This window comes from Nansenia antarctica, assembly GCF_963989245.1.
Source record: "Nansenia antarctica genome assembly, chromosome: 2".
In the NCBI taxonomy this organism is placed as follows: Eukaryota; Metazoa; Chordata; class Actinopteri; order Argentiniformes; family Microstomatidae; genus Nansenia; species Nansenia antarctica.
The window spans coordinates 31,278,306-31,300,071 of NC_137675.1; the positions used below are offsets into that span (position 1 = coordinate 31,278,306).

General features: G+C 43.0%; 1 protein-coding gene across 1 annotated transcript in view; it reads left to right on the forward strand.

Moving 5' to 3' along the window:
* The window catches only part of LOC308150116 (DDB1- and CUL4-associated factor 15-like), a gene marked incomplete at both ends in the record, with an annotated part of 19,285 nt that extends 7,499 nt beyond the window's left edge, over positions 1 to 11,786 (forward strand). The window contains 7 exons of the mRNA XM_080522981.1: positions 247 to 423; positions 2,360 to 2,451; positions 9,481 to 9,609; positions 9,904 to 10,028; positions 10,770 to 10,874; positions 11,224 to 11,338; positions 11,781 to 11,786. Coding sequence (XP_080379107.1) covers positions 247 to 423; positions 2,360 to 2,451; positions 9,481 to 9,609; positions 9,904 to 10,028; positions 10,770 to 10,874; positions 11,224 to 11,338; positions 11,781 to 11,786 — 749 coding nt within the window. The remainder of the gene's footprint in view (positions 1 to 246; positions 424 to 2,359; positions 2,452 to 9,480; positions 9,610 to 9,903; positions 10,029 to 10,769; positions 10,875 to 11,223; positions 11,339 to 11,780) is intronic.
* Positions 11,787 to 21,766: the final 9,980 nt, after the last annotated feature.

Below are 21,766 nucleotides of genomic sequence, written 5' to 3' on the forward strand. Positions count from 1 at the left end.
CTCTATGTCCAGATACCACACACTATAACTCTGTCTGTCTCTGTCTCTGTCTGTCTGTCTGTCTGTCTCCGTCTGTCTCTCTGTCTCTCTGTCTTTGTCTGTCTGTGTCTCTCTCTCTCTCTGTCTCTCTCTCTCTCTCTCTCTCTCTCTCTCTCTCTGTCTCTGTCTGTCTCTCTCAGTCTGGTGTGTGTGTGTTTGTTACCTGTGTGTGTTAAACCCTCTTCCTCTCATCTGTGTGTCCAGCAGGTGAGCTGGGTCAGACGTCTCAGATCCTCTACAGGAAGAGAGCAGCGCCCCCCTCAGGCCTCCCCCCCACCCCCCCCTCGCTGCACGACGCCGGGTCCAACGAGCCGGGATACGTCAACTACACACGGCTGCAGTACCGCCTCCAACAGCCGGGGGCGCAAGAGCAGGACGCCAGTGGTAAGACACAGAGGGCCCTATTATGCACTTCTTAACTTGCCGTCTTAAGTCTTAATTAAGACGCACCGCCAGGTTAAGACCTACCGCCACCCTTATTATGCGCTTCATACGCGCTACTGCTATTATGCAGGTGTCGATAGGCGCCCACACATAAGACGTAAAACTCCCGTGCATATATTGCTCATTGTGGGAGTGTTCATATGTTAATGAAGTGCACTAGGCGCCCCTGCTATTATGCGATCTGACTTTGCTCCTAGCGCTAAGAAGTGGTTTGAAAAGTTCTTAAGTTTAGACTTCATGCACGTTTTGAAACACGAGCGCGCCTCCGCGGTTTGCGCATGCATGTGGGCACACATGAACACGCACGTGGCTCCACGGCAAGACGTCAATTACGGTCACAGTATAAATGCTTTATTTCAGAAGGGAGAGGCCAGCGCTGTACAGTATGTTGCCTCCGCATACTGTGCACATACAGTACGAGCATGCCGTGCGTAATATAATGACATCAACATCTGTCATTCCTGCAGTCTTCCAGCGACCCCTCTGTAATACTTCTCAACTCACAAGCGGAGGTATTGCCGTGTTTATTCAGAAAATAATCATGCACGAGCTTGTTACTTTCTTCTGCAGAGAAGCGCGCTGACCTCCTTCTTAGGACTTCCATAATAGCATAGCGCTAATGACTCAACGCAGCCGGTTCTTAAAGGGAATGGCACCTGGCACGCTGATTGGGTTGATTGAGAAGACGCCCAAAACACACCCATGACTAATTTCTTTGCTTAGCGCCGGGTTTTAGGCGCCCACTACCGCACGCATAATAGCAAAGTGGCCTTGACCACGCCTCCGCGTCTTAAGTTTAGATCTACCGCCTCGTCTTATTGATGAAGTGCATAATAGGGCCCAGAGACAGAGAGAGAGGCAGACAGAGAGACAGACAGGCAGAACATAGGCAAGGCAAGTTTATTTGTGTAGCACATTTCATACAACAGGGACAATTCAAAGTGCTGTACATACAGCATTAAAAAATACAGAAAAAGGAGGATAGTGAGAAAATAAAAAAGGCAAGAATAGATACATATATATAGAGAGAAAATAAATAGATCAACATTTAACAATAATAGATAAGACAATGAATAATAAGATCTAGATAAAAGTAAATATTACTGCAACTATTCAACCGCTGTCCGCTTGTCATACACTCTGGTATAAAGACATGTTTGGATAAACAGGGAACAGATGTTTTCTTTTAGGCTGGTGTTGTGTAAGTCCATATGGGCTGGCCACCCAGAAGCTACAATGACACTTCATAATAATAATAATAATAATAATAATAATAACTTATTTGTGAATGAAATCAGTCTCAAGCAACATGGCAAACATTCTACATGGCCCGTCAAAGCCAGAGGCCTACTCATTCAGAATCAGAATTGCTTTTATTATTTTATTGCCGATTTCTAAAATGGTCAATCAATGTCAGTAGCACAACTGAAGTAAGCCACTTCCCTGTGAGGTTGTGGGATGGTGGGATTAGCCTCCTCCTGAATGCATAGGCAGGCAGATGGAGCCTGTGCTGTTTATATGATGTGGCATGCTGCTACTGAGGATATGGGAACGTAGCCCCAATGTATTCATGCCATCTCCTATACTTTGGTGAGGCTCATGTAAAGCTTCTTCTCTCTCTCTCTCTCTCTCTCCCTCTCTCCCTCCCTCCTTCCCTCTCTCCCCCTCCCTCCATCTCCCTCTCCCCCCCCCCTCTCTCTCTCTCTCTCTCTCCCTCCCTCTCTCTCTCTCTCTCCCTCCCTCCCTCCCCCTCTCTCTCTCCCCCCCTCTCCCTCTCTCCTCCCCTCCCCCCTCCCTCCCCTCCTCCCTCCCCCCTCCCTCCTCCCTTCCCTCCCTCCCCCTCCCTCCCCCCCCCTCCCCCCCTCCTCTCTCTCAGGGTATGAGGATGACACGGTCCAGCTGCCCTTCACAGTGACGGACCTGAATGGACGCAACCTTCAGCTAGTGACAGGACCGCACAGCGGACAGGTGCGTGTGCGCGTGTGTGTGTGTGTGTGTCCATGTGTCTTTAAAAGGTGTCCATGTGTCTTTGAGGTGCGTGTGTGTGATGTCCACGTGACTTTGAGGTGCGTGTGTGTGATGTCCACGTGACTTTGAGGTGTGTTTGTGTGTGTGTGTGTGTGTGTGTGTGTGTGTGTGTGTTAAGGACCTTGTCCTTGGTGCAGACCATCTGTTATGGCTGGTAGGTGATGAGTCTACAGTAGGGCAGGTGTGCTAGTTTAGACTAAACACCACCATGTCTGGAGGCCAGGTCTGTGTGTGTGTGTGTGTGTGTGTGTTTCTCTCTGTAGAGTGTGTATCAGGGTTTCCGTTAGAAAAAATTGCCGCCGGACATCGTGTCCGGGAAGATTTCGATTTACCGGACAAACGTGATATATTCCGGTCATCATATTAAAATATAATAATAAAAAAAAAAAAAAGTTTTTTTTTTCCCCCCAAAATCTAATATAGCTGTTTGTCGCGGTGATTACTGTTGTGTAGCGGCCTATATATGCCATTTAATGTCTATTTCTCATCCAATACGATTAGATGCGAGCTATAATAATATAACATGATTCGCATGCGCGCTATGCCATTATGTCCAGCGCTGAACGGGCGCCTCACTGGGAACTGAACAGACAGCATCGATCAATGAACAGACTCCACATTACGTTAACTGAAGTTTGTTAAATTGTTTGGGATTAATGTGAGTTTTCTATTTTCTATTTTCTCTTTCCAGTTTTACCCTTTTTTTTAACACTTAATCAGCCGTGAGGTGTTAAACAGCACCAGTGAGTACAAAAAAAAATCTACCTTTGCACTCGATCAAATTTCAGGACCCTCCTTTCATGACTTTTCCTAGATATGTGCGTTCTACCACCCAGCATCTTTACATTTTCAAAATCGAGTTAGTATAAAGCGATTTTGCAGTATTTCTGTGTGTGTCTGTGTATTTGCCTTGGGATTCAGCTGCCATCTTTTTCTCCAAGGCTGCAATTCTCTTTTATATCAGCAGAGGTAGCAAGGGGGCACACACTGTGCTCAACCTTCAGGCTTCAGTGCTGAATTAGATACAGTGGATAAGACTGATATTTGTAACATAATGTGTTTATATATAGGCTATATATAGCAATAGTGATACATAAGATATGTATATGTACAGACAGTTATGAAAATGATAAACTGTACAGTATGACTTTTACAATCCCTTCAGATTTGTTGGAGCTGAGGTTTTTTTTTCACCCAAGTTCCATGCAATAGTGATAAGATATTATGATATGTGTAGCCTATGTACAGTTATGAATGATACACTGCACAGTATGTACCTATCAAGCTGTGTGGTATTACATAGGTACCACAGCAAAGTAGTTCATCAACAAATATTATATAACAAACGGATATTTATAATATTGTATATAATGTCTTTTTTGATGATTATGCCTGTACAGCGCTGTCAATTTTCAAATAATGCTATAGGCTATATATATATATATCTACCCTCCCTCCACCCCCACCCAGAGAGCTTTGGACTGTCTGGATATGAACACTTGATCTCTGCACTTTATATTTATATTAATTATGACTCTTGCACTTTGATGTTGGTTTGCACTGTCTTGTCCTGTCTTGCACCTATCCTGCTGTAAACCGTGCTCCATTGTTCCAAACCAAATTCCTAACATGTTTACATGTCATGGCAATAAAAGTCTAAAAGTCAGTTGTGATATGAAGTAGCCAACAATTCTCATGTCGACCATGATAATAATAGGCTACAACAGGGTTGTACATAGATATACGCAGATTCATATTTGGATAGTTGATTTTGGCACCATTGTATAGTAGCCAATTGCAGAGAGTATACATTATTTTGTTTGTTTACTGCACATTATAAATGAAATGAAAATAGCTGTTGTGAAAAGTGAAAATATAGTGTGTTCATGTTGCAGTGAAATCTATTTACATAGATATATCAGATGTGATATTTCTACTACAAACGAACACAGAGAGACAGATAATTCAAGTAACATTTTTATTTACTTGCAATGTTCACGTCAATTCTTCCAAGTAAAAAGTATGGTAATTAATATGAACACCAATATATATTTAAAAAAAGTAGAAAGTGAATAGGAGGTCGCCGGAGCGCTCAGCGTGGGCGCTGTCAGGTAGACAGGGCAGGAGAGGCATCAGGCCTGGCCATGGGACAGTCAGCATCCCCAGCACACCGTTGCTGGCTTGGTGCATGTGCCACAGACAAATCGTCCACATGACTGGTTACAAAGTTCTGAGTTACATACACTTGATGTTGATGGGGGAGGGTTGAATGGCTCGATCGTTTCCGATCAATGAACAATAAGATCAGGTTTCTCCCACGGTGTGTTTCTCTTGCGTGATATAGTGAAGACAGACAAGTGTGCTGTCCTCACTGTGTTCATGTTGTGCAGTGAACAAACAATTGTTGGGAGAATAAACTGTCTCTTGCCGTGAAATGTGTACATCAAATAAAATGATGTCGGCGATGATTATGCCTGTAATCATCAACGATATAACGAACGGATATTTCTGAGTGGGGCAGTCCCAGATATAGTGAAGACAGACAGGAAAGTAAGGAGAAGAAGGGAGAGAGTATTGCCAATTGATAATAAGATATTGATCATGTAGGAATAAGTGTGTTCATATGCAAACATATTCAATGGAATGTAATTAGTAGGCAATTGTTTATCACAGATGAATCCTGACAATTGATGGTTGATGCATGGGGGAGGGTCATCTTATTCTCAAGGATCTCTTTCTGATCGTTTCCGATCACCAGACTGCATGGAAGATCATAGGGGTGAAAGACCACTCATCCCTGCAGTCTATTTTTGAACAGGCTACTCTCAGACAGGCTAATAGAATTATCATGAATCCCTCCCATGTCCTACATGCAGAGTATGAACTGCTGCCCTCTGGGAGGAGGTTCAGAGTCCCCCGCGCTAGACTAAATAGATTTAAAAATTCTTTTATTCCCGTTTCTGTTAAACTTTTAAACTGCACCAGATGAATATTGAACATATCTTGCTTATCGTTTTATTTCCACTCTTGTTTTAATCAAGGCTGCCTTCTGTTTGTGTGTTAACATTCTGTATTGTCTGTTGTTCTTTGTTGGCTGCTGTGGGGTGTAAGCCCAATACAAATTTCCCAGTGATGGGACAATAAAGTGACTTTTGACTTTTGACTTGACCACACAAAGGATGCCAATTCCTCCAACAAGCCCTTCAAACAATCCCCCACCAGAAAGGTTGTACTCAGTTGTACTCAACTCTCTCAACCACGGCAGTTTCAACCACGGCAGTTTCTCGCGCCTGTCCCGTTGCAGAGTGTATTCATTATTGTGTTTGTTTGAATCCTCACTGTGTTCATGTTGTGCAGTGAACAAACAATTGTTGGGAGAATAAACTGTCTCTTGCCGTGAAATGTGTACATCAAATAAAATGATGTCTGCGATGATTATGCCTGTAATCATCAACGATATAACGAACAGATATTTCTGAGTGGGTTGAATTGATAATAAGATATTGATAATGTATTTCGCTGTCGACCAAAATCGTTTGAAATTACGTGCTTGTGCATTGAATGACACTATGTACAGCGCTGTCAATTTTCAAATAATGCAATAGGCTATATATGAATGTTCAGTTGTGATATGAAGTAGCCAACAATTCTCATGTCGACCATGATAATAATAGGCTACAACAAGGTTGTACATAGATATACGCAGATTCATATTTGGATAGTTGATTTTGGCAGCATAGTAGCCAATTGCAGAGAAACTAAAGCACTTGGTTATAAACATACTAGGCTCTGTTTCTAACAAGTAGGCACAAACAAAATCACTGTATGGGACGACTCGTTTCTAAGTTACAGGGTTGATGGCTCTCAATCAACCCCCAGGGTTGATGGCTCCCATCAACCCCCAGGGAGGGTTGATGGCTCTCAATCGTTTCCGATCATTGAACAAAGACATCGGGTTTCCCCCGCTCCACCAAGTCCCAAGGTGTGTTTCTGTAACCATTGTCTCCTCCTTGTTGCATAAAACAAATCAAGACTCGCTCCTCTTAGGAGACCACTATTTATAAATAATAATCCACAGATAGGCACAGTCACAGTGCTACATGAAAATATCTAGCCACACACCACATATCATAGCTCCGCCCTATATGTATTTATCATCATATTTCTCAATATAAAACGGAGGTACGATATATGGCAGATATGTATGGTATATTATGGCAGTTTCTGGCGCCTGTCCCGTTCTGTTGTTCAAAGAATATAATATAAAACGCATCACATGTTTGTCATTGTGTGAAAATGTTTCTGTAGCGAAGAACCTTGGTTCAATCTGGAGCTGATCAACTCCGGACGGCAATAACACGTTGTGGGTGCAATTGTGCAAGAATAACACTATTTACAGCGCTGTCTTTTATTGCTATATGTATTACTGTTATATATAAATGTGAACATTACAGATACCTGGTCAACACAGCTTGGGATTCCAAGGAAATTACTTGGAACTATGTGTGAAAGGGACAACATTGTAATATATATTACAGTTATTTTTTAATAATGCTAATCAACTTTCATTCGTTAGTAATGAAAACTCCTGCAGTCTCGATCAATCTCCTAGATGAATCTCCTCTCCACTCCGCTCTGCGCTGCGGGCAGTGGGGGACGGTGTGTTTCTGTTGCGTGTCCACGCTTCTTGCGTGACATCGCCATCTAGCGATTTTTGTGGGTCAGTACACCCTCCCCCATTGTGAATAGTGGTCGTGTGATTCCACACCTCGTCGCGCTTTAGTAGGTAAAAAAACGGCGCGCCCCTAGTGTTAAATCAATAAAACAACGTCATTTCTATAACCAGGGGGGTGTTCCATCGACATCGCTGGAGGAGGGTCTGGGCTTATTTTCGTTAAGTCTCGCGAGACTCTTAAAAAGATCCAGGCATACCTTGATAGATCTCGCGAGACTTGTCGGGGTGAGCCTGGATTTTCATTTGGCGACGTTGATGGAATACCCCCCAGGTCTCGCTGGTTGGGAAGGCATTTCGTTTAGCTGCCTGTCAAATCATACTTAGGGGATAGCCCTGTAAGCTCATACGGGTCTGTATGTCGTCCTGAAGACCGGCTGTTAGATCATATCGCTGAAGTTTGTCTCCATCTTAGTGTAAATGTTGTCCGTTTCGTTTGTTATCCTTGTTATTGTGCGATAAAGTTAAGGCGCTCCGCCTCGGGCCGCCATTTTCGGCTGGGCGCCGGGCACGCACACACTCGTGCACGCGCGGCACTGCCCGGGAGGGAGGGACCCGCCCCCTTTGGTTAGCCTATACCCTATAGGCTGGCTGGAGGGGGCGGGTCCTTCTCTCTCAGGCGGTGTTGTGTGTGTGTGGGTGTGTGTGTGTTTGGTGCTCAGCTGAAGATGGTGGCCGAAGCCAATTTTCACCGGACATTTTGTCCGACGAGTTTTCAATTTGTCGGACTTCAACAACTTTTACCGGACAAAGACCGGTAATTACCGGTTAACGGAAACCCTGGTGTGTATATGTGTGTGGAGCAGCTGACTAGATTTGTGTGTGTGTGTGTGTGTGTGTGTTCCTCAGAGTGTGTGTGTGGAGCAGCTCATGCTAGATGTGTGTGTGTGTGTGTGTGTGTGTGTGTGTGTTCCTCAGAGTGTGTGTGTGGAGCAGCTCACCTTAGATGTGTGTGTGTGTCATTGAAATATCTAAATATAGAATCAAAAAGGCAGCCTGCTTCTTTTCAAATTGCAGAGGAAAAGGTATTTAATTTACTTTTGCAAAAGGAGAAAGTTTACAGCGTGTCAAGATCTGTCTTGATACGACAAAGGTTCTCTGAAAGTCCAGACACAGGGGCAAATCTGTATTTTATACACTCAGGTACACTCAGGCAACAAGCCCGCCCTCATTTACATTTACATTTTTGGCATTTAGCAGACGCCTTATTCCAAAGCGACTTACAATCAATACATTTGAATACTAAGCATGTGAATCAGCAGTCCACCATTCGTTGCAGGAAGAGTACTCTAGCTCGGGCCCGGGGCCACTGATAGAAGGAAAAACCTTCTCCCTATTATCGCCTTCTACTAAAACTTTTTTTTTTTTTTTTTTTTACTGGAGAAACTGAGAAACAGTACAAGGGGGGGCAATAGAAGTTCTTAGGGACACAGTAGAGGGGAAAGCGGGTGTCTTTAGGAGACGTAGTGGTGAGGGTCAGAAGATGTCTCAGGAGGAGCAGTTAAGATGTAACCTGAAGAGATGGGTCTTCAGTCTACGACGGAAGATGGGTAGTGACTCTGCCGTTCTGACAGCCGTGGGGAGCTCATTCCACCAGCGGGGAGCCAGTGTTGTGAAGAGACGTGATCGGGCACCCCGACTGCTGTGTAGAGGAGGTGGGGCCAGTCGGCCAGCCGAGATGAGGTACAGGCCAATCACAGGCATTTCCTGTATGAGAAGGACTGGCTGTGATGCAGATTGAGAAGAGGTTAGGGGGGAATCGACCCCCACTTTCTCCTAGAGACACAAAGGTGGAAAAGGGGAACAAAAGTCACAAACTGGTCTGGTCGAGTTTCAGAGCACTGGACCGAGGCAAAACAAAGGCCCAGAACTGCTCTAGATTGCTCAGTCTCTCTAGATGCAGGTTTAAGAGAAAAGAGAGCAATTAGGTCTTTGTGATCATTTAAATGTATCTGTTGTCTAGCCAATGTCAAGCTTCAAGTAGAGAAACTGGTTTCATTGTCTACTAGGCTGAGGTCGTCAATGTGTTGATTCTGCCCAGACAGTCTGACTGTCTAGTGACTCTTGTGAATTCAGTCTCAAAGGTAATGAATGTGTTATCAATAAATAAAATGTCTTAGCAGGCATATTATTCCACCATATGTGTTCCTCAGAGTGTGTGTGTGGAGCAGCTCACCCTAGATGTGTGTGTGTGTGTGTGTGTGTGTGTGTGTGTGTGTGTGTGTGTGTGTTCTCAGAGTGTGTGTGTGGAGCAGCTCACGCTGGACTTTGAGTATCTGATCAACGAGGTGATCCGCAGCGACGCCTCTTGTCTGCAGCAGTTCTGCTTCTACGACGTCTACGACTACGACGTCGTCATCCTGGATGTACACACACACACACACACACACACACACACACACACACATTATATCTCTCTGGCTCACACACACACATTGACACACTTTCTATCTCTGTCTCTCAAACACACACACTCACACATTCTATCTCTCTGGCTCACACACACATTGACACACATTCTATCTCTGTCTCTCAAACACACACACACACACAAACACACTTTCTCTCTTTCTGTCTCTGACACACACGAATACTAACTCCGTCTGTGTGTGTGTGTGTGTGTGTGTGTGTGTGTGTGTGTGTGTGTGTGTGTGTGCCAGGTGTGTCCAGAGACCAACACAGTGGTGATCAACATCAGCCTGCTGCTGCTGCCCTTCTCCAACGCAGAGGAGAAGCACTGCCTGCTGCTGCTGGCCTTCTCCAACGCAGAGGAGAAGCACTGCAGGTACACTGTCTCTCTACGTGTGTGTGTGTGTGTCAGTGCGTGTCTCTCTGACTGGTTGCCAGCCAGGCTGTTTCCTCTTCCTCTCTAAGAACAAAAGGTTGTTTATTCTCTCACATGTTGTTTGTAGTGTATTTTTGGCGTGTAAACAGGTGTTTAGTGCATAGGAGGTACGTCGCCTTTGTTGCCTGGGCAACCAAGATTTTGAATCTCTGCCTTTTTTAATTTCAAGGTTTTATATACAGTGGCAAGAAAAAAGTATGTGAACCCTTTGGAATGACCTGGTTTTCTGCGTTAATTGGTCATAAAATGTGATCTGATCTTCATCTAAGGGCGCGGCGCGTTCACACCTAGCTCGTTTGGTCCGAATCAGGGAGCATTTCCCCCCAAATTTGGTTAGTTTGGGCATATGTGACACGTTCTAGTGTTTTGATCCGCATGTCGGCAACCAATCAAAATGTTCAGACTTTTCTTTTGAAACACGGAACTACGTTTCAATGTTGTTGAGTATCACAACACAAACTCGCTAGTCAAGCCAAAAATACTGCAATGTAATGGATTGGGTGAGTAATCCCCACTGCTGCCTACGAGAGAGAACGAGAGAGAGACTCAATTAATAAAATTAAATAAATCACAGCTCTGTCACAGCAAACCTGAGCCTAGCCTAACTGTCAGAAAATCTGTCTCTCGGAGTAGCCCCCTCTGCTGGCGGTGGTCTGTAACTGCGTGTGTGTGTGTTCCCAGGCCCAACACCTACCACTCCAGCCTGCAGGTGAGCTGGGACCTCAACACCGGAATGTGTCGCACTGTGGGCGTCGGTGACCTCACAGAGGTCAAGGGTCAGACCAGGTGAGGGTTTCATTCATTGTTTTCCTCTCCCACTCTTGTTCCCCCCCCTTTTCTGTTTTTAGGAGAATATGGATATGTCATGGTAGAAAAATGTTAGTCTTTGAAATGATGATGATTGCTTTAGTTGTAAACAAACACTGTATAGTGTAGAAAAAAAGGGTACAAATATAATTTTCTCCCCCCCTCCCTCTCTCTCTCCCTCTCTCCCCCCCCCTCTCTCTCCCTCTCCCCCCCCCTCTCTCTCCCTCTCCCCCCCCCCTCTCTCTCCCTCTCCCTCTCTCCCCCTCTCCCTCTCTCTCCCTCTCCCCCCCCCCCTCTCTCTCCCTCTCCCCCCCCCTCTCTCTCTCAGTGGGAGTGTGTGGAGTTCCTACAGGAAGTCGTGTGTGAACACGGTGATGAAGTGCCTCGTTCCTGAGAGCAGCTCCCGCTCCATCAACCGCATGACCAACGAGGATCTGCACAGTGTTAGAGTTATGTGATCCCTGCTGCACCCTCAGCCAGAGGACTGGACTTTTTAAATGTTTTTTGTTTTCGGTCTTTCAACAAAAAGTTTATCTTTTTTTTGTGGTTTTGATTGAAGCGAAACCCTCCTGCCCATCGGGGCTGTATCCTGTCCCCCCCCCCCCCCGCCCGCCCTCCACCAATCCCACCACCAACACCCCCCCGACCCCGAAAAAAAAACGGTTGTCTATCAGTTCTTTGAGTATTACTTCTTCTAATATTGAGCATCAGTTTGTAAAAAAAAAAAAAAAAAAAAGACATATTTTTTTTACATTTGTGAGCAAAATGATATTGTTTTGCTTTTAGGCTTTTTTTTCTCCTTTTTTAAAAATCTCTAGTTCTGTTTAAACATTCCCAGTGTTAAAGTAGCAGGCTAATTTTCTGCCCCCCTCTTCTGTTCCCTAGGGATGAGCCTGGGTTTGTGTGTGTGTGTGTGTGTGAGGGTGAAGCTTGTCTGTGTACTGTATGAATGTGTGTGTGTATGCGTGTGTCTGTGTGTTACACTATCTATGATGGTACTGTGTCTTTTGTTTTGGCTGTTCAGTCCTGTGCCTTGTGTTGCACAGAGGCCCCCCCCCCACCCCACCCGTTCTGACTTGAAAAGCGGACTGGATCGTCAGGAGGGAAGCCTTTTACGTTATTTGTTTTCTCCATGTTCCAAGGAGTCATGTTGTATATTGTATGCTGTTTTTCTTTCTTTTTTCTTTTTTTTACTTTTTACTGCTTGTTTTTAAAAACTTCACAATAAAAAAAAAGTATCCAGACATGTTTTGGTAATATTTCTTATTTGATGGCGGCTTCTGTGCTTGACTACACAACTTTAGTTTGATGAATAAACTTGCTTGAGACTTGAAGACTATCAGCTCTTGAGTTTAATGTCCAGACTTAAGCTCAGAGGGTTAATAGTCTTGACAAGGGTACTACTACACAGAATACTTGAATTCAAACCAAGTCATGGTCACTGAGTTTTACAATTAATGAATTTGTCTGCAGTCTCACTTGTCACGGATTGTGTGCGAGTGATTGTCTGAAGGTCTGACATGGATTAATACTTAATTAAAGATATCATTCATCAGAGCAATTGCGCGTCCTCTCCCTGTCATCAGAACGAGCACGCCCCTTTTTGGGTGATAGAAGAGTAGAAGTTTGAATGGCGGTCAATGGGAATTTCTGGTTTTTGCAACTTTAATCCGATACAATAAAAAAAACTAATGTAACACTCTCATCTAGGGATTTACACGGCATGTCAAATGAAGAACTACAAATCCCTGGAAGCACACAAGTTCTTCACCAGTGGCTGGGTGGATGTGGTACTGCACAAACCCTCTGCTGACATCACCGTTTTCAAGACCCAGGTCAAGCCATCATGGAGGGTCACTGATAAATCCCACAGCACTTGGGTTGCTGCTAAGAGTACTGGAGAGGTTAAAGCAGCTCACTGTGATTGCATGGCAGGGTAAGCTGACTGCATAACATAACAGTTTTAATCTCAATGCCATATCAAATTCTTTCAGAAGAAAATAAATGCTCATTGTATTCTATTTTATTCTAGACTGGGAGAAAGTTGTTCCCACGTCGGGGCACTTCTTTTTAAGTTAGAGGCATCTGTCCGCCTTGGCTACACAAGGACGGCACCAACCAGCATCGCCTGTGCCTGGAATAAAGTCTGTACCAAAAAGGTGGAGGCAGACATGGTGAAGGCCATTAAATTCTACACAGACAAGGCAAAAAGAAAGAGGGCTGTTGGAAAAAAGTGTGGGGTAGTTCCGAAGGCAAAAGAACAACATCAAAAACAGTTCCTTGATATGTTGTCTGCCACTGGAGCACTGCCCGTTGGTCTCAGCACTTTTAATGAATATGCGGACTCTTTCAGGCCAATGCCATGGTATGAAAATCTGTTAGGGTTTTCTGATGACCAAGTACTGGCAATAGAGGAAGAAACTAAAGACCAGGCAGAATGTTCAACTTGGCACCTGCAAAGAGTTGGGAGGGTGACAGGCACATCTGCGCACAGGGTACTACACACACCTCTTGAGAAACCCTCAAAATCACATCTGAGAGATATTGTGCAGAAAGGGTCTCTGCAAAACCGTCTGACAACTCCAGGCATAGTTTGGGGTAGGGAACATGAAAAGGAGGCCATCGAAACATATAAGTATGCCCTAGGCCTAACAACAACATTCACAGCACAAACTGCAATCACCTTATCGAGTGAGGTATATACAGCCCACAAGAGCCTCAAGATTGGGAGGGCAGGCTTCCGAGTGTGCAAAGAGAAGCCCTACATTGGTGTAAGCTGTGATGCATACATATCATGTGATTGCTGTGGGAAAGGAGTGGTTGAGGCAAAGTGTCCCTTGAAATGGACCAGTGATATTTCACCTGATCACTGGCCCACAGACAAGACAGGACATCTGGACACTTTGTTGTCGCTGAGGACCAACCACAGCTACTACACCCAGGTAATACAATACACTTCACAAGGAATTTCATTTTCTGTGTTTGTGGCAGTTTTGGTGATTGTAGGGTGGTAGAGCTATGCTGTCCTTTTATTTTACAGGTGCAGATGCAGATGTATGTGTGCAAAACAACCTATGCAGACTTCATCACCTGGACCCCGAAGCAAATGGTCATCTTCCGTGTCCATCAAGATGAAGATTTTATTTGTAAGGCAGTGGACACCATCAGCCGTTTTTGGGCCAGGCACATCTACCCTCAGCTGGCAGGAACCTCAGTCACAGAAACAGAGCTGGAGCTTCAGGTACAACACACTTTGTTCAGAGACTGCAAATACATTGTCTGTCATGTAATATATGTAACATATGCCATACAAATATAGGTAAACCCAACACAATTAATCACAAATGATTTATTTGTAATTTCAGGAGATTGAGGTGGAGTCCACAGACAGTGCTGTCCCAGACACAGAACGAGAGCTTCAGGTAAAATACACACATTTTAAAACACTGCAATATGGAAAATACATAAATAATTAACATTTACAAATTATGAGGTGCATGCCAACAGAATTTATCACCAATGATGTGTTTGCAATCTCAGGAGATTGAGGTGGAGTCCACAGACTGTGCAGTCCCAGAAGCAGAGCAGGAACTTCTGGTAGAACATACAGCATTCAAACACTGCATTGCAGTCATATGGAAATGCTTTTATAGTTCATATCTGTTTATATAGCATTTGCTACCATTTGCTGTTATGAGTTCATGAGGTTCATGGAAACATAATTAATCAAAAATGATTTATTTACATTCACAGGAGACTATGGTGGAGTCCACAGTCAGTGCAGGGTGGAGAGCAGTGCAGTAAGGTAGATTTTGGAAGATGAGGGAGCAAATAGTTGTCAAAAGACTGACTATGATGTGATGTACAGTAAATGTGACCTAAGCACCAGACACATTACGGTGTATGTTAAGTTGTAAGATTGTTCATATGAGCTCAAACAGAAAAGAGAGCAGGACTGATTAACTGGCTACACATCCCCCTGTCTGTTTTTATTTAACACAATGCTACCTGACATGTTGACCAAGGCAGCGCACACGTGTACTATCTTGTCAATTGTAGCTACATCCCTGTTCTCAATCTCATCCCGCAGGGACTTCACGAAGCAAAAAGGAAGCGGCCCACCCAGGATTTGGAATCTGCACTTCAGGACGCCAATCACACGTTCTGTAAAATACTTTTTTTTTTTAAGTCTTTTTTTTGGGGGGGGGGAACTTAGTTTTTATTTCAGTTTCAGCAACTTGTACAATCATGTCATGTTTTGTCTACAATTCTTTCCATTCTTTTAGCTGTACACAAATGGTCCATGGATGTGGTTCAAAGCATGACACACAATGCAAAAAAGAGCGATCAACAAAAACATTGAGATGTCAATGACGGAATAAAATTAAAGATTTTGAAAAGAAAGAAAGAAAAAGGGTAGGGGGGGGGAAGGGTCAGGTGGGGGTTGTGTATGTGTGTGTGTGTGTGTGTGTGTGTGTGTGTGTGTGTGTGTGTGTGTGTATGTGTGTGTGTGAATGCAACGCAGGCATATATCTATGTGTAGTGATATGAAGTGAGTCTAGAATACAGAAATATACGAGTCGAGATGTGTGGAAGGGTTCACTGTATTAATATGGACATAACCGGGCTCCATCTTTTAATAAATAGATGTTTCTGGAGTCTCAGAGTGTATGTTATTTGTTCCATCTGGTAGATTTCCCATACTTTCTCTGTCCACATATTGTATGTAGGGGGGTCTGGTTTTAACCACTTAATTGTAATGCATTTAATTGCTGCCGTTAGTAATATTTGTAAGAGATATATTCTTGCCCTTCCATCAATGCCTTCTGGTATAACTCCCAGTATTGGTGGAATACTGCTTCAAGGGCCTCAAACACCTCTTCCCAAAATGTTCTTAATTTGGGGCATGACCAGAATATGTGGGTGTGGTGTACTGCAATTTCTGCAACATTTATTTGAGTGTGTTGGGCCCATTTTAGCCACTATTTCTGGGGTTCTAAAGAATCTCATAACCACTTTCCATTTGAATTCCTTTCCCTCCATGTATTTGAATTGGTCACTAAATGTGCTTCAGTGCATATTTCCTCCCATATGTCCTGTGATATGTCAGTGTTCATTTCAGTTTCCCATCTCTCTTTCCTCTGTAGTGTATTATTCAAATCCATGGATAGAAACCTTTGGTAAAGGTCACCTATAATTTTCATATTCTCGTTTCCTTTTTGCAGCTTTATCAAGAACTCTTCGATTTCAGTGGGCTCCAAGACTTTATTCCATTCTCTATGGTTCGTTAGGAAGCAACAATTGTAGATATCTGAAAAAGTCTGTGTTAGGGAGCCTAAATTCCTCTCTTAACTGTTCAAATGATTTAAGGCTACCGTCTTTATGGAGTTGGTGTAAGTTAGTAAGTCCATGATCCGACCAATTTCTAAACCCTATATCTGTATTGGAGGGTTCGAAATGTTTCATAAGACCAATATTGGATAATGCTGAGATTGCTTTAGGTAAGCCAAATGAGAGTTTTATTTTCCTCCAAATCTTTAGTGTGACTCTGGTCCATTCACCTAGTTGAGTTTCCTTTAGAGGGACATCTATGAAAGGCAAGGTCTGTAAGGGCATCGAACATAAACTTTTTTCGATGTTGAGCCATCGTGTATAGAAGAGTCTTGGATCCATGCTGTTAGAGGCTTTAGCTGGGCCGCCCAGAAGTAGTATCTTAGGTTTGGGAGTTTCAGCCCGCCATATGGTTTAGATAGTTGTAGTGTTTTAAGTCTGATTCTTGGGCGCCTTCCTTGCCATATGAATTTTGAGATGAGTCTATCCCACTTTTCAAATGTGGATTTGGGGATATCGATGGGTAGCATCTGGAACAGGTATAGAAGCCTAGGCAGCACATTCATGCGTACACTCTCAATACGGCCCAATAGAGACAGGGGAAGTGTTGACCAGCGGTCTAGATCTTTACTGATATTTTGGATTATGCTTTTGTAATTTGCATCACTTAGGTTTTCTAACAATGAGGGGATTTGAATGCCAAGATATTTAATACCATCCGTGGGCCATTTAAACTCACTCTGGATTTTGATTGTTTGTGGAATTCTACCTCCTATGTCCATAGCCATTGTTTTATCAACATTTACTTTATAACCCGAGAAGTAGCCATAGTTAGAAATAAGATCTTTTAGGTGTGGGATTGTTGTTGCAGGTTCAGTTAGATAAAGAAGCACGTCATCTGCATACAATGATAATTTATGTTGTTCCTCATTTATTGTCAGTCCCTTTATGTTGTCGTTGTCTCTAATGAGCTGTGCCAGTGGTTCAATACTGATATCAAACAGCAGATAGACTAACTTTTGGGTGAGTCATAATATTTAGTAATCTTCTTATGTTGTCCCCGTAGTATCTTCCCTTTATAAACCCGGTCTGATCGGGGTGGATAACTTGTGTGATAATTTTATTGACGCGTCTTGCTAGGATGGCTGTTAATATACGTAGGTCGGTGCATAAAAGTGAGATGGGTCTGTATGATTGGCATTGGGTGGGGTCCTTGCCCTCTTTATGTATTACAACTATTGTTGCGTCCCTCCATGAGGGGGCCGTGGTTCCAGATTGCAATGTATGGTGGTATGCTTTTAGCAATAAGGGACATACTGTCTCTTTAAATGTTTTAGAGAATTCATTACTAAACCCATCCGGTCCAGGACTTTTATTGTTTTTTAGTGTAGAGATCACTTCTTGTATTTCCCATTCTTCAATTGGTTCATCTAGTTCTTTTGCCATAGGCTCAGATAGCTCTTTTAGTTTGATGTCTTTCAGAAATGCTGTCAATTCATTATCATCTGTGCAGGTGTCCGTATTTTTGTAAAGAGATTTATAAAATTCTGCAAAAGACCTTGAGATTTCATCAGGTTTTGTGAGTGTCGAGTTATGAGTTTTTAATTTCTGTACTATATTCGATGATTGTTGTTTTTTTAGTCTTAGTGCTAATAATCTACTTGCTCTGTTTCCATTTTCATAATATTTTTGGTTGGTAAACCTTAAATTGACCTCTATCTTTTCAGTGATTAGGCTATTTAGATCCCTGCGTGCTTGTTTGAGAGCATTAAGTAGATTGGAGGTTGGTGTTCTTTTATGCTGTTGTTCAAGCAGCCTTATTTTATCCTCTAATTCTCCTTGTTTTGCTTCTCTATTCTTTTTTTCCGCGCTCGCGTATGAGATAATGCGACCTCTAATGTATGCCGTAGCACAGTCCCATAGGATGAGAGGTGATATTTCAGGTGAGTCGTTAGTTAGTGAGTCGTTAGTTTCTAATACTTTAGTTCAGTTGTTACAAATGTGATAAATTCCTCATCATTTAGAAGTGATGTATTTAATCTCCATTGTTTGGTTTTTGGCCTGTGACCTATGTTCCATGATAATGCAAGAGGTGCATGATCAGATAGAGTAATTGGTAAGATCTTTATGTCTTCTATCCTGTGTAGTTCTGCTTTGGGTGTAAAGAAATAATCAATTCTCGAATAAGATGAATGTCTGTGCGAGTAGAAAGTAAAATCGCTACCTTTAGGGAATCTGCTTCTCCAAACGTCCACTAGGCCTGATTCTATCGACAAGTGTTTAAGCATTCTACTCATTCTAGAAGTGGGAGTTTTGGAGGTAGGTTGTCTATATCCATTAGCTGGGACATAACACAGTTGAAGTCTCCTCCCAACAGTAGGATGCCGGAGCTGTGTTGTATTGCTGTGTTAATGACTGTGCTAATGAAGCCGGGCTCATCCTCATTTGGAGCATATATGTTCATGAGGGATACATGTATCCCATCTATAGATCCATTCACTAAAATGAATCTTCCCTCAATGTCCTTGTGGACCGTTGTTGGTGTAAAGTTAACCTGCCTATGTATCAATATAGCCACTCCTCTCTTTCTACCTGACTGATGTGATGAGTAGAACACGCTGTCTGCCCAGGATTTCTTTAGTTTCTCATGTTCCATATCCGACAGGTGGGTCTCCTGTAGGAATGCTATCTGACAGTTGGCTCTTTTTAGCTGATTAAGGATTTTCTTTCGTTTTATAGGATTGTGAAGGCCTTTAACGTTGTAGCTTATAACCTTAAGTGATCCCATGGTTCAGAGTAAGAATTAGGGAGGATCTTAATTTTACCTGTAGGTATGGTGATGGCAAGGATAGGCACATGAATAGGAGAAGATTGTGAACTGCATGTAGTACAGTGTCTATGTGTGTGATTGTGTGAGTGTGGGTGTGTGGATATATGAGGGGTGGGTATGGGTAGGAGGTGTGGGGGAGTTGGGGAGTATATATAAGGGGAAAAAACAAAATAATGTAAAAGAAAACAAAATACATAAACATACACGTTGCTCTTATTCTTCCGGTATGATCCCTGTGGAACAGTGGGATCAACCGACATGAGTGTCTGGACAGACTTTTGGGACATGGTCCCAGGCTGCGAGTCTGAACAGGCAGCTGTGCGAACAACCTTTAAGAGGGTTCGCCTTTGCTTGGTTATAGTACCAAACAGAATAGCTAGGAGTAGTTTGTTAACCTTTCAGGCTCCCATCGAACCTTGAGGTAAAACAAAAGGAGGGTGAAAACCCCCTAACCTTAATTTTCACATTGTCAAATACATTTTACATTGTATATATATATATATATATATATATATAAAGAAATAAGAGTAATAATAATTATGTCTAGAGACAGAAATAAATAAAAGGATCGGAGGGAAGCATTAACGCAGTGGAAATTAAGAAACAAATAAAAACAGTCTCCTGGTCAGGTAATTTTCACTTCCCTGCCCCTAAACAGATAGATTATTTCCCCCTTGGGGTAAGTTTTAAATTGAACTAACATATATGTCCAGTCTCTTTCAAAACTTGCATATAAACTGCTGTGAAGAACTACAATAACAACAAAGGGGTGGCATTGACGATGGTAATATATTTAAACAGATATCGTCCCGTCAGAGTTGGTCTTGTAATGACACTGAGCCCCACTGGCCCGTGGCTGGGGGCGACCTACCCTTAAGGCCGATTTATTTAAACTTCTGCGTCGAATTTACGCACGTCTACGCCGTAGCCTACGTAAGGGGTCTCCAAGTTTATAGTTCTACGTTCTAGTTCTACGTTCTACGCCATCGTTTCTCAACGGGGGCGGTACCGCCCCCCAGGGGGCGTTCAGACAACATCGGGGGGCGCTGGAACAGATATTTTTAAAAGGTGAGGCGTTGAGGTTCGCGCATTAAGTATTTTTCTCATGAAAAACAGCTGTCAGCAGTGTTATTACGGGTACGTTCGTAAATGCACGAACGGTCAGTTCGCTCGGACAAACCGTGTTTTCAGTCAGAGCGCCCATCTCTGAGCGCTCCCAGAGCGCAGTGTTCTGAACTTGGCCGGGCTCTGTGATGCAGACACACGTAGCGCAGCGCCCACATTTTTTTTTAAAGTGAGAGTGTCAGCAAGAAGATGAAGCTAAAAACTCAGCTAGCAAAGGCAGAGCTTTTGATAGTTTCCAATGTGTCTGGGTAAGCTGCATTGTAGAAGAATCTTGACAGTTCATGTACAGTGCAGAAATTGCAATACTATGCTAGTCTACGATAGAAAGAACCCTGGTTCATCCCATCTGTATGTTTCAACCCTTGCCATCCTTTTCTTGCATAGCACCCGCAAATGAACACGGATAGGAGTGGAATAGGCTATATAACTGTAAATAGTTGATTGTCTTTGGATTTAGCCAGTTGGCGAAGATTTATGAGGAATAGGCTATTTAATTTGTGTTGCTCATCTAACAGCGATAAGGTGTTGTTTAATTTATGGTCTTGTTTAATTTCTATGAGTGTTTTCCTTGTAGGCTATGCTTGAGTGACATGTGTTTCAGTTTGTAGGCTCATTGTAATTGTTGGCTATAAGCGAGAGAGAATATTTCTTATGTTAGTTTTGATACTGAGTCCATGTCCCCGCCGGTGACGTAAGCCTATCGTGCCAAATACTCCCTCCCCGCGTATACACACTACCCTCTGCGCTTATGCGTTCGCTTCCTTTCAATACAGCTTATTTAATTTAGTTAAAATGAGTGCTAATACCATAGCACCATACCAGAACATCACAGCAGGAACAACCTATCTCAAAAAAGCGATCGTATTGTAATAAACCAGTCCAGAAAGTTCTCTGTCGCTTACCAATAATCTAACCTGGAGAAATCAGCTACGAATGTCCCTTCCCCTCGCAGGTTCATTACAGTATATTACATAAATGTATTACTGTTAAGTGTTGTTGTGGATGTTATCCCTAGTGCCATTCTGAGGTTAGCATTGCGATGTGTTCGTCTTAACGTTTACAAACTAAAATATACGATCGCTTTTTAGTGATATGTTGCTCCTCATGTGATGCCCTGGAAACGAACACATAAGCACTCCGAACAGCTGTCAGCGTCTTTTGTTGCTATAGGAAACCACTACTCTGTCTGCTTGCGATTGATCAGCTGTCAGCAGTGTTATTACAGGTACATTCGTAAATGCACGAACGGTCAGTTCGCTCGGGCAAACCGTCTTTTCAGTCAGAGCACCCATCTCTGAGCGGTCCCAGAGTGCAGTGCTCTGAACTTTGGAACTGTGTTAACAAAGTCTAATAAAAAAATAATAAATATTAGCATCATAAAACAGTCTGTTTGTATTCTCTGATGTTGTCTGAGTTTGTTTAACACTCATAAACAGCATTTTTATTCACATTCACATGGCTTTTCTGCTCTCTGGTAAACTAATGATAATGATATTCCAACTGCCCAGTTAAATCAAATCCATTATTTGGCATTCAGTGACATGCTTTTTAAATGATATAACACAGAATATTAGTCAACATTAAT